Source organism: Semicossyphus pulcher, unplaced genomic scaffold, assembly GCF_022749685.1.
Source record: "Semicossyphus pulcher isolate SPU_LCO1_2020_fin unplaced genomic scaffold, fSemPul1.0.p SCAF_17, whole genome shotgun sequence".
NCBI classification, from domain to species: Eukaryota; Metazoa; Chordata; class Actinopteri; order Labriformes; family Labridae; genus Semicossyphus; species Semicossyphus pulcher.
The window spans coordinates 12,783,278-12,795,568 of record NW_027211681.1 but is presented as its reverse complement, the minus strand read 5'-3'; the positions used below and the strand labels follow the sequence as shown (position 1 = coordinate 12,795,568).

General features: G+C 37.9%; 2 protein-coding genes across 6 annotated transcripts; one reads left to right on the top strand and one right to left on the bottom strand.

Moving 5' to 3' along the window:
- The first annotated feature begins 1,101 nt into the window (after positions 1 to 1,101).
- On the top strand, positions 1,102 to 4,643 carry LOC138595365 (lysozyme g-like). Of its 5 annotated transcripts, none has more exons than XM_069666746.1 (6): positions 1,105 to 1,169; positions 1,652 to 1,675; positions 1,834 to 1,923; positions 2,012 to 2,232; positions 2,313 to 2,463; positions 2,554 to 4,643. In XM_069666746.1, exons 1-6 carry the CDS (start codon positions 1,160 to 1,162, stop codon positions 2,691 to 2,693), a joined length of 636 nt encoding a protein of 211 aa, XP_069522847.1. In that variant the 5' UTR covers positions 1,105 to 1,159; the 3' UTR covers positions 2,694 to 4,643. The 5 variants fall into 5 exon arrangements, with proteins under 5 accessions (XP_069522848.1, XP_069522847.1, XP_069522846.1 ...); XM_069666745.1 differs by having other exon boundaries at positions 1,831 to 1,923; XM_069666743.1 differs by having other exon boundaries at positions 1,111 to 1,175; positions 1,831 to 1,923.
- A 676-nt stretch (positions 4,644 to 5,319) lies between these two features.
- LOC138595364 (zinc finger protein Gfi-1b-like) lies at positions 5,320 to 10,895 on the bottom strand. Its single transcript, XM_069666742.1, has 6 exons — positions 10,559 to 10,895; positions 7,810 to 8,121; positions 7,413 to 7,627; positions 7,159 to 7,287; positions 6,907 to 7,072; positions 5,320 to 5,791 (listed from the first exon to the last, which is right to left on the bottom strand). The coding sequence occupies exons 2-6, from the start codon at positions 8,072 to 8,074 to the stop codon at positions 5,607 to 5,609; spliced, it is 960 nt and encodes a 319-aa protein (XP_069522843.1). The 5' UTR covers positions 8,075 to 8,121; positions 10,559 to 10,895; the 3' UTR covers positions 5,320 to 5,606.
- Positions 10,896 to 12,291: the final 1,396 nt, after the last annotated feature.

The following is a 12,291-nucleotide window of genomic DNA, read 5'->3' as shown; positions in this document are numbered from 1 at the left end:
CAGGATGAAGTGCAGGAATTGGAGGTTAAATGCTGCAATAATTTAGCAGCATGTTGGCAAGGCAAAACCCCCATCCTCTTTAGGTGTCTGGAGAGAGGGATTTAGGGTTTATGGGGGTGTATCGCCTCCTATCCTAACAGGGCTGAAGGAGGGGTCCAGGGGGAGGAATATTTGTAAAAACTGTTACTGTTTACTTCCTGATTGAATATTTATTTACTAAAGTTGGAAAAAACAGTTGTATTTAATTGTATCTGATTGGGATGTAGTTGAGGGTAAACTTCTGTAAAATCAGTTAACCCACCTTAATCAAATGTAAGTCAGTGTTTATTCACCTTTTTATAAGTGTATCATTATTAACATAGGACACTTTAACCAGCTGACATTTATAGTTTACGCATTTTAATGTACAACATCCCCTCTGTGATCTGTCCAGTGTTGCTCAGTGCGGTCTTATTCTCTCCTCACAACCTGTCATTTTAAAACTACAACTCAAAAACATTCCAGAATATTCAGTTTCATTAAACTTTGGCGTATTGTCCCACAATTCCCAGCGGCTGTTCCAACACGCCCACCTGCCAAGACGCTTCAATATACAATATTTAGCTATATGGCCTCTATTACATTAACTCCATGACAGCAGATTGAATTGGTTTCTAACTTTAAATATATAATATCTAATATTCTATTAATCAAATTCTATCTGAATACTCAGTGCATGATTACTGGTTTTATACTTAATCCAAGAAATGACAGAGTTTTATATATAGGAAATTTAGCTTGTTTAATTTCTGTTCAACTTTACCCTCAGACTCAGAGTCTAAAAAACAAATTAACAAACAAAAACTACAACACAAAAATGTTTATATCTGTATTAAATTATAATCTTTTCTGGGGGAGGACAAAAGGACTACATGCTAATTGTATACTTTTACTTTAGTTTGCTCCCTGTTTGAAAACATAAACAGACTCCAGGGCGGTGCCAGTGGGGGCTTTTTCTTGTAAATGATGGTTCACTTAACCACAATCGAGGAAGGAAAGGGAGGGGAGAAGTATAACTTCAGATAAACACACATAGCGGAACATAAACACTGAACACACCCATCTGCTGGGTCAGTGTGAGCTTTCATATTCACCTTCAAGCGGACTGTCTGAGGAGAAAATGGCAAAATGTAAGTGTAAGTCTTTTTTTCTCCTCTGCTAATGGAACTTTTTTTCAAATGTGAAAATGCTTATACTTTTCTGAAGAAGAAAACTTTAATTTTAGAGTCAAAGCTGCACAGTAGTTTCTAACCACCTCATTGCTGATTCTTCGGACTTTGTTAAAGTTTCCTTTGTCGTGATATTTGTTTAATATGCCAGCCATAGACTGTATAAATCAGCGGTCCGCGGTCCGGATCCGGACCCAACTGCCGTCGTCTCCGGACCCGGACCTATTTATAGTTTTGACAAGCGCATCTATTTTAACCTGCGCAGCTTTTTTTGTCTTTGCGGTAGTGATTTGGGGGTCCAAGAAACTCGCAGACCAATTAATTCGTTGTAAATTATCACGTGACGCGACTGACCCAGTAATGCCGACACAAGCCCTGATTATATCTGTTGTACTTAATAGTCTGTTTATTAACTTTTTTTTGTTCACATGGTTCTTTTGTAGTTTGGAGCCTTTTTTCCCCAAATGGTATGAATATTTTATATAAACTCTCTCTACATAATAAGTTATAACTCAGTGTTACTAAAGGTTTCTGAATTGATCAGCATTGAAATATGCAGAAATAAAGTCTCTTGAAGTCGTCATGCTTTGTAGGTGTTGATGGAAACTTTTTTTTTAATCAGAAGATTATAAGACAGTATATGGAGACATCAAGGATGTTAAAACTACTGGAGCTTCAGCGAAAACGGCTAGGCAGGACAATCTTCGCGAAAGAGGTAAACACTGTCATGAAACACAGCCGTTCTGTTGTTATTGTTTGTTATTCTGAGGAAGTATTCCTGTTACCTGTTGATGTCTCTCAAGATGTGGCTGCATCGCACAGAATGGCAAAGGACGATCTGGAAAGAATGACAAACTACAAAGATATAATCAAGAACGTGGCAATCGAACACAAAATCGACCCAGCTCTCATTGCTGCCATCATCTCCAGAGAGTCGCGGGCTGGAAATACAATAAAGGATACTAATGGCTGGGGGGACTTTGACCCCAAGAGAGGAGAGTATAACGCCTTCGGACTGATGCAGGTTAGAACACATGCTCACATGATCTCGGTATAGCCTCAAATTCAATACTATAACAGCTGTGTTCATTCTTAAATTTGAAGGTTGATGTCAATCCAAACGGAGGTAATCACGAACCAGACGGCAAGTGGGACAGTAAGACACACCTCAGCCAAGCCACGGGGATCTTGGTTTATTTTATTAAAAAGATCCAGGAAAAATTTAAAGGTTGGAGCAAGGAGGAGCAGCTGAAAGGTTTGTTGTACTGCCTCAGTAATCCTGCACATGCACCACCTTTCCTCACACTGTTCTTCTCTTCACTGTCATTTGTATTTGACTCTGCAGGAGGGATTGCTGCCTACAATATAGGGGATGGAAAGGTCGAATCCCGTGATGTGGATAAAAACACAACAGGTGGAGACTACTCCAACGATGTTGTTGCCAGAGCTCAGTGGTACAAAGAAACTGAAGAATTCAAATACTAATGTGCTACACTGGAGAAAAACCACCAATGCTATCTCTGTTCAGTGGGCTCGGTGTGAGCTCTGTCTGGAAACATTAGTATGAAAGTTAATGTCTCTGTGGCCTTCTTTTCTTGCTGTTCTTGCTGCTCTGCTGTGGAGGAAGCTTCTGGGTTTAGATAATTTGCTTAATACTGATGCTGCACTAAACTTAATCAAAGTATTTTTACCCATTTCAAAGTGAAATATGGGGGAGACCGGGGATGGTTGTAACAAAGAGATGGTTGTAACAGCACCACTTTTACCAATTAGGGATGACCTTTGAGTCATTTGATCAATTTAGTTTATGCCCACTTCCTTCCTGACCTTGCATGTGAAATTTCATTGCTGTGTGAAAGAAGTTTGCAGATTTTACAGCCGAAAGAAACATTTTCACATAAGAAAGTAATTTTTTGGACTAATTTGAAACCACCATGCTGCTAGAGCTAGCTAAACAATGGCTGACAGGGGCGGGGATGGTTGGAACACCTTTCTTCAGATGACATGAGGAAGGGAAAGACAGTAAGGTCCGTTACCAAAGAATATTATATAAGCTCTTCTAAAGGTGAAAGGATCAGCACAAATACAAACACAATGATACTGTTCTTATTTTAGCCAAGTGTTGGAAAAAATGTTGAAGCTTTATAATCAAATGTTTTAAAGTTGAAGTTATATAATCAAAAGTTTTATAATGATTTGTTTTAGTTGAAACTTTATAATTAAATGTTTTAGAGTTGAAGTTATATAACCATAAGATTTATAAATTAAATGTTTTAATGCCTTAAAGTTAAAGTTTTTATAGTTATAATGCCTTAAAGTTAACTTTCCTATAGTCTAAAGCCTAAAAGTTAAAGTTTTTATAGTTAAAATGCCTTAAAGTGAACTTTCCTATAGTCTAAGGCCTTAAAGTTAAAGGTTTTATAGTTATAATGCCTTAAAGTTAACTTTCCTATAGTCTAAAGCCTTAAAGTTAAAGGTTTTATAGTTATAATGCCTTAAAGTTAACTTTCCTATAGTCTAAAGCCTTAAAGTTAAAGGTTTTATAGTTATAATGCCTTAAAGTTAACTTTCCTATAGTCTAAAGCCTTAAAGTTAAAGTTTTTATAGTTAAAATGCCTTAAAGTGAACTTTCCTATAGTCTAAGGCCTTAAAGTTAAAGGTTTTATAGTTATAATGCCTTAAAGTTAACTTTCCTATAGTCTAAAGCCTTAAAGTTAAAGGTTTTATAGTTATAATGCCTTAAAGTTAACTTTCCTATAGTCTAAAGCCTTAAAGTTAAAGGTTTTATAGTTATAATGCCTTAAAGTTAACTTTCCTATAGTCTAAAGCCTTAAAGTTAAAGGTTTTATAGTTATAATGCCTTAAAGTTAACTTTCCTATAGTCTAAAGCCTTAAAGTTAAAGTTGTACAGTCAAATGTCTTAAAGTTAAAGTTTTACAGCCAAGTTTTTTATAGTTGAGGTTTAACAGTCAAATGTTTTATAGTTAAGGTTTTATATTCTAATGTTTTATAATAAGTTTTCATAATCTAAAGTGTTAAAACTCTAAATATAGAATCCTAAGCTGAAAAACTCGCTGGGCTCAGCATCAAAGCCAGGTGCAGGGTTGGCAGCTGGCCAAGAAAAACAGGCGTCCCCCCCCAGCCCCTCCCTTTTTGTTGTACAGTGCATGAACGTGCCTAATTGGCCGGAGTGAAGAAGAGGCCTGCAGAAAAGTTGGAAATGGGTCAGGCAAAAACTGAGAGGAAACCAACTGAGGGAAGAGAGCCAGAGCGGGGGGGGGGGGCTCCAACAGGTGTGGGGGGAAGCTGAAGCCCAGCGAGGGAGGGGCGGAGAGTATATAAGACCCGAGCGGCTGACCCGTGGGCAGTCTCATCCGGATGGACTCGGGTTTGTTTCGTTGTATTTATACGGGAATAAACTCTTTTTGCATCAGATTCTGCCAGTCTCTAGTGTTTGCTTGTCTGAGTTTTCTAACGTATTTTTAAGAGTTTATCAACCCAGTTTATTACGTATTTTTAAGAGTTTTTCAACCATGTTTTATTATCTATTGGAGATTGAAATTATGTTGCAGATAAGAGAGTTTGTGGAACTTTTTTGCCACAACACAAGTGCATATGTTCCAGAAGAAAGTCCCTCTAAAAGTTTTAAAAGTATCAGCAACAGTTCATTATTGCGGATTACAGTCATTGTTAAAGTGATTTAAAATTCATTAATGAGTTCTGATACTACAACTTACCCTAGGTTAGGTTACAACTTAACCCGGTAACGGGGTAGGTTATAACAACAGAACTCCTTGTATTTAACATCAATTAATGAATTCTGTGATGTAGTTGGAGAAGTTGGATCCACTGCTATTTGTAGTAAACGAATAAGGGTGCTTTGTGTCAAAATTTGAGAGCTCTAACACAAAGATCCTTTGAGTTAGGGGTGCTGAGACAAAAATTGTTACAACAAACCCCGGTCTCCCCTACTGAAGACATAATAGTGTAACGAGTCTGTGACAAAAGCACATTCCTACAATGTTACTATTGTTGTACTGATCACGTGACATGATCAATAAAAATATAGACAAATCATGTGAGCAAATAAAGAGCCTTTTTCTGATTAAACTCTGCATTCATTTTTAGTGAAACCATAAACTTAGACATGATGACGAGTCAAGAGAGCACAGATAATGGGAGCCTTGTATATTGATATGAAACACTGTATTTAACTATTTTTAGCATTAAAAAAGTACAAAGTAGATTAAAATAAAACACAACTTTCGCGTTTCTTTGCTTTTAGTTGCAAGCATCATGAAATAATTACATTACAGAGTTGGAAACTTGGTAGCATTGTGTCTCCACGACACAGTCCGAGCTTTCTGTCCGTTGGTTAAACATGCTGACTCGGCTGTGTCAGAGCGAGCGGTAGCTGCAGTGGTGCTCCTGGTGCTGCCGCAGCTCCACTTTGTGCTGGAAGCCGTAGTGGCAGCAAGGGCAGCGGTGGGGCCGCTCGTCCCGGTGTTTACGGCTGTGGGTGATGAGGTTGGAGCTCTGGCTGAAGGCCTTCCCACAGATCTGACACACGTGGGGCTTCTCTCCTGGTGCACACACACACACACACAGCACGAGTCATTTGCATGCACAAGATTTATGTATTTTACCGAGCCTGCTCTGAAGTTTGGATATTTGTTTGTCATCCTACCTAACAGCAATAGCAAATACATTGTCACGTTAAAATTGCTTGTTTTGTCCAACAACATTTGAAAAGCCAAAGATATTAAATTTACAATGATTTAAGTACTTTTGCCTGATAAATAACTTAATATGATATTAGGTGGTATAATATGACATATTTTGCTGCTAAACACATTTAATTGCATTTATTTTTGACTGATTCAACAAAATAAACAATTAAATAATAATAATTTCCAGATTCTATTCTTTTGATTCACTAACTTATTTGCACATGGATGCAAGAGCATGACATGAACAATATTATTGGCTATTCTCTTTACTTGTACAGACTACTATAAAGAGAGTGTCATGGTGACAAAAAACAAATGCTTTTAACCCAAAACGTGAGACTTGTATTTAATCTAATGAAAAAGATGGACGACATGACCGCTCCCTAAAAGTGAAGCCAAAACATTTTGAGCGCCCCCTGCTGACTGGCTGCAGTATAGGTCATAAAGCCCGCCTCCTCCATGTTAACATATGGGACATGAGTCAAACTATAAAATCTAAATACAGCCCAGATACATTTTTCTCAAACATGTTTTCTGTTATTATAGTTAGTTCTTATCGTGCTGATTTACGCCCAAGTGTTCATTTTTCTGACAAGTTTAGTTTTAATGAGCCATTTGATGCTGTAAAAAGGATGATTGACAGCTCCTGCAGCCGATCTGTTCCGGATTAGCAGAGTAGAGGAGGATCGGCGAGAGCAAACGAAACTAAAACAATCACTACAGTCATTGAAGTTTCCATACCTGAGAACGTTTGGGTAGCGGAAGGGGTGGGACGTAAATACCTGGCTCCAAATGACATCACTAGCGCAAGATAGCAGCAATATTTTGGCTTCATTTTTGGACAACGAGAGGAGGTGGAGACGCCGTGTTCATCTTTATATACAGTCAATGGTTTAAACGCAAGGATGGAATGTACTGTACGTTAGCGATTAGCATAATGGAACGTATGGAAAATTAACCGAGCTCACCAGTGTGTATGAAGGTGTGTTTCTTCATGTCCGACTTCTGGTGGAAGCTCTTGCCGCAGTACTGGCAGGGGTAGGGCCGGATGTCTGAGTGTATGAGCATGTGGGTGGAGAGGGTGGAGGAGCGCTTGAACACTTTTCCACACACTGAACAGCCAAACGTCCTCTCCTGAAATAACAGGCAGTGTGGTTATAAATCATATAGTGATCGTAGTGATTTAGTGTAAACAAGATGTAAAAGAAGCGTGAGCTGACCTTGTTGCCCCTGCACGGTGACCTCTTAGTATCTGTCCTGCTGTGCTTAATGTGTGCTGCTGACAGAGGCGCTCTGCTTCCATGACTCTTGCATAAATGAGTCTTAAGGCTTGACAGACATGACAATATCTGAAAAGAGATAGAAAGATGAACAATTTAACAAAAAAATGTAACTCAAGTGGCATCTTCTAGCTTTCCTTTTCACTTGAGCAGCTGTGACACAAATGTAAATAAATGTAATAGGGATGTCGTACCTTGCTGCAGAGTGGACACTCTTCCCTGCTGGTCTCTCTCAGGATCTGTGGGTGTCGAGTCAAGTCTCCCAGACCCAAAGACAGTTTATCAGGATATTCTGAGGTCACATGTGGTCTGGAGCATACGGCCGGTTTGGCAGGGCGAGAATGGACTTTATCTGCTGTGCTAAAAGTATTTGAGTTGACCGGACTGTAGGGCTCAGCAGACCTACAGTCTGAGGAAAGAGAGGCAAGTTAAATAATTAATAATAGATAGAAATGATAATGGCTCAAAAACAAAAATGAGACAAAAAAAATGTATCCTCCAGTTTTGTGTATTTTCTGACTCTGTAGTATTTGCCTTGACATGGTTACAATGTATCCAAATTAACAAACAGGAAATAGATCTGTCACCCACCGTAAGATTTGGGTCTAAATGGCTGCCGTTTCCCACTTTCATCCGGTGGGTTGGAAGCCAGAAGGTCCTGCTGCAATAATATGACGGGTTCTTTGTTTTTATAATCTGGCGTTTCACCTGTGGGGTCCCACAGGGATGTATACCAGGACCCCGTCTTTTTTTCAAAATGGCTAAACGTCACCGGGGTTGATCCGGGGCTGGGCTTTCTTGCTGTTGGCCGAAGGTGGTGCAGCCCTCCTCGCTTCACCAAGAAAGAACGAGGCATCTCTCAGGAGGGAGGAAGACCTGCTATGGACCCGGAATCAAAGTCATCTAGAGGATTAAAAAAAATCAAATGATGACTTTCAAATGTACAAATGATGGACTAAGGGGTTACATTTCATACACTGTATTGCCCAGGAGGGGGCAGCAGAACTGTATGTTCAATTGTTTGTTTCCTGCTTGAGGCTGTTTAAATACTGCACTGGCATTTACTCCACATCTGTTGATGACGTTATTCAGAGAACTAAAAAATAAACTAATTATAGTGTAAATATTAGTTAGACTGCAGCTGGTTCTACTCTCATATTAACAATGATTTAAAAGTTTTTTGTTTCGTCTTTTGGCACAAATCTTTACATGGTTTGTTTTGATATTGAAGTATCTGTAAACCTATGCTTATACAAACAAGTCGGTGTCAACGGAAGTTCTTTTCATCATCTGCGCATCATCAATGTCTGAGAAACAACAATATATTGTGACAACTACTTTTTAAAGAAAGATAACCTAAAATATACGATTTGCTAAAGTTTTTAGGTTATCTTTATTCTGATTTGTTTTTTTAGCCTCTCCAGTGCTGTGTAGGTTTCGTCATGTGTGTTCAGATGGAATTCAAATCTTTGCCCTGTGTGACATTATTTTCTCCAAACATGGTTGTCTTCATTCACACCGCGGGTTTCTGATTGACTCTGACATTTGGACCTAACATTGTGACACAAACAGTCTCATCAGAATTGCAACTATATCACTTAAATGCAACACCTCTGGTGATTCACTGCTTGCAGTTAAGCAAAGGTGAGGCTGCAGTGGAGTTTGGTGGAGGACACTGAAGTTACACGAGTGAAATTTTAAATTGTTACGACTTTTACATGTTAAAAGTTTTTCTAAAATAAAAGTGACACAATAGATAGAAACACACACACAAAACTCCTTCCTATCTTCACCTACACTCAGCTCTGCAGCAAAGCATCAGTCCATGATACATGTATGTTGAATAAAGAAAGGCACGTTATTTTATTGTCTATGGGACGGCGAAAGGTTGAAATGTTCTATATCATGTTGTAATCGAAAGGTTGTGTTGTTTTGTGATTGAAGAAATAAAAGGTTATTTCTCTATTGCAAGTAAAAGTGCCGTATTGAAAATCCCTGTACAAGCATCCCCATCTGAATACTGTGATTTATATATATTCATGAGATTGCTGTGCCCCCGCAACAGTCTAAGTAGTATTACACTGTTGATGTGGAGTTAGCTTGTACAACTTTATATACAGTTTGTTAGTAAAGTGTTGGGCCCCTCAGATTAATCTCAAATCTGACAAAATCTTGTATCAATGCTTTTGATTTTTCTCTAACCTCGATGAAATACTGAGTCAATTTCATATCAGATATAAATGAAACACTAACTGTGAAGTTCGGATTCAAACTGTGAAGAACCCAAAAGTATCACTCTTTTCATTGTTAACAACACATTGTGATGTATATACGTTTATTTGTTTTGTAAATAAAGAATTTTAAGTTGGCATAAATAAGCAAAGAATTAAAATACTCAAGCAAAGTACAATTACCTCAAAATCGAAGCAGAGACAACTTTTCTAGAGAACTTTTTTACCTCAAATAAAAAGTGTGGATATGATTATGTGTGCATGTCTGGTTAAATGTTTATTTTTAGTAATTTTTTTTACTATAAGCTGTTTTGTATTGTACATGTACATGCCACAAGTGCTCTACATTTATGTTGATATATGTGTTTTAAAAAAGAAGAAGCAACTAAAAATCACTGTTAAAAACTGACCCAGCCGCGATCATTACACATCTGTTTAACCAAAAGTACTGCTCTTGGTACTAGGTATGTGTTTAAGTGTGTGCTGTGACTGCATTAAGTAACTAAACAATATTTAATGGGATCATTAACCAGCCAAGAGGAATTTCAACTGTGATAACACAAAATCTGTTATTTGTACATCTTTGCATCAGATTAAAAATCACAACATGAGGCATTTATTCTCACTCTCATTCAGAATGAATTGACGGCCCATTCTAAGAAAGGCCGGGGTGATTGTGACGCTTTTTTTATTCGGTGATGACAGAAGTTTTATGATTGATTTCTGCAGTGACTTTGGTTTCGCTGCAGCGTGCCGTGTGAACTGCAGGAAGGCTTTCAAACTGCCGTGTGAACAATTGTGAATATGGAGTCTAATGAAGATTGTTTTTCTCACGGTGAGACCAAAAACATGAGAACATCCATTAGTTAGAAGATATAGTCATCTTTATCTGTATTATTACAGGGTATTTGTGCAATTTGTTGCTTTTTCCTTCTTTAACTAGAACAATTAATACAACTTATACTGTCATTATAATTGATACATTTGTAGACTGGTGGATTTTAAATCATTACATGTGAAATAAGTGAACAAAGACTGCTTAGTCTTTCTCTAAAACACCTGAACAGAAATATGAGAAGAGTATCAAAATAAATGAAGCAAATACTCACCAAAATTTTACATTCCTTAATGTCACACTTTAACTCCACAGTAATAACTGGACAGAGATAAAGTCTAACATCCAGTTATAGATGAGACAATGTGAAGTCAGCGTGTCACATGTGAGGTCAGTCTGCTCTGAGGCGAGTCGTGAGCCGCTGATGTTCCCTGCTGCAGTGATGAGAGGAAAGTCAGACGAGGAAGTGTTTCAGCTCTGACACCCCCGAGTCCACAACCACACTGCTTCCTCACACACACACACACACAAACACTGCACACTCGCAGCAGCGCAAGTCTCTCCAGCTCTCTACTCTTTTAGAAAATATTTAGTGCAAATAACGGATACAGTTGCAGTTGTACAAAGACTACAACACAGAATCAGTGGAAGTCAGATAAAGCCTGAGGTGAGAGGAAGAGGATGGACGGCTGTGCTGAAAATTCTGCAGAAAGTGTTGACACACTGTGTTGACACATTTGTGTTACAAAACTGATCATCGAGGTCAAGTTTAAAAGAAGCTGGCTGATGCAACAACAGACGCCCGTCTACAGTATTTAATATAAATAACAGTGTAATAAATGTGATAAAACTATTCTATCGCTTTCTAATCTTATGGTGCTTCTCTGTTTGTTTAATCTGCTTACTAGCTTCACTTAAGGACTAAGGCCACAACTATTACATATTTTTCTAAGTAAATAAAGATCCTGAAAACACCAAATTCAAGAACTGATTTAAAGCATTTAACCCACGATGAAGCCTGATGAGCTGATCCTTTTTTCCCCACAGAGCTCCACTGTTGTCTACAAACTATTACAAAACACCAACGAGCATCATCCCTGCTTAAGATGATCTCAAACAAATGAACTACTTACTTGTGTTCAGATACAGCTTTTTCTAAACAACAAACTTTATACTTATGACCATACCTTATTATTTAGAGATTTGACCAGCAGTTTGGTCGTTTCGGTTGTCACTTAAGTAAGGGATAATGTATAGTGAGCAGGTTTTTACCTCGGAGTGGAACCCCCGACAGGGTGAGCAGGACCTGTCACACCCTGAAGGGGTAACAACCTGCTCACTATACATTATCCAGCTTATTACGCTGCTACCTACGTACAAAATCAATAATTTGACACAAAATATTGATTTGGAAATTATTATATTAAAATATTATAGATTAAAAATTGTCTATTACACTCACAAAGAGAGCTGTGTCAAGCTGAGTTTTACTCACATTAAAATGAGCTAAGCTAGCTGTTATTACTCACATTAAAATGAGCTAAGCTAGCTGTTATTACTCACATTAAAATGAGCTCACCGAGCTAATAATACTCACGTTTAAATGAGCTAAGCTAGCTGTTATTACTCACATTAAAATGAACTAAGCTAGCTGTTTTTACTCACATTAAAATGAACTAAGCTAGCTGTTATTACTCACATTAAAATGAGCTAACCAAGCTAATAATACTCACGTTTAAATGAGCTAAGCTAGCTGTTTTTACTCACATTAAAATGAGCTAACCGAGCTAATAATACTCACGTTTAAATGAGCTAAGCTAGCTGTTTTTACTCACATTAAAATGAACTAAGCTAGCTGTTTTTACTCACATTAAAATGAGCTAACCGAGCTAATAATACTCACGTTTAAATGAGCTAAGCTAGCTGTTTTTACTCACATTAAAATGAGCTAACCGAGCTAATAATACTCACGTTTAAATGAGCTAAGCTAGCTGTTATTACTCACAT

Coding starts and splice junctions, on each gene's coding strand:
- LOC138595365 (XM_069666743.1), top strand. Junction 1,924..2,011: donor GGACAATCTTCGCGAAAGAG/GTAAACACTGTC, acceptor ATGTCTCTCAAG/ATGTGGCTGCATCGCACAGA. Junction 2,464..2,553: donor CAAGGAGGAGCAGCTGAAAG/GTTTGTTGTACT, acceptor TTGACTCTGCAG/GAGGGATTGCTGCCTACAAT.
- LOC138595364 (XM_069666742.1), bottom strand. CDS start 8,074: ATGCCTCGTTCTTTCTTGGTGAAGCGAGGAGGGCTGCACCACCTTCGG. Junction 7,628..7,809: donor ATTTAGACCCAAATCTTACG/GTGGGTGACAGA, acceptor CTCTTTCCTCAG/ACTGTAGGTCTGCTGAGCCC. Junction 5,792..6,906: donor ACACACCTTCATACACACTG/GTGAGCTCGGTT, acceptor TGTGTGCACCAG/GAGAGAAGCCCCACGTGTGT.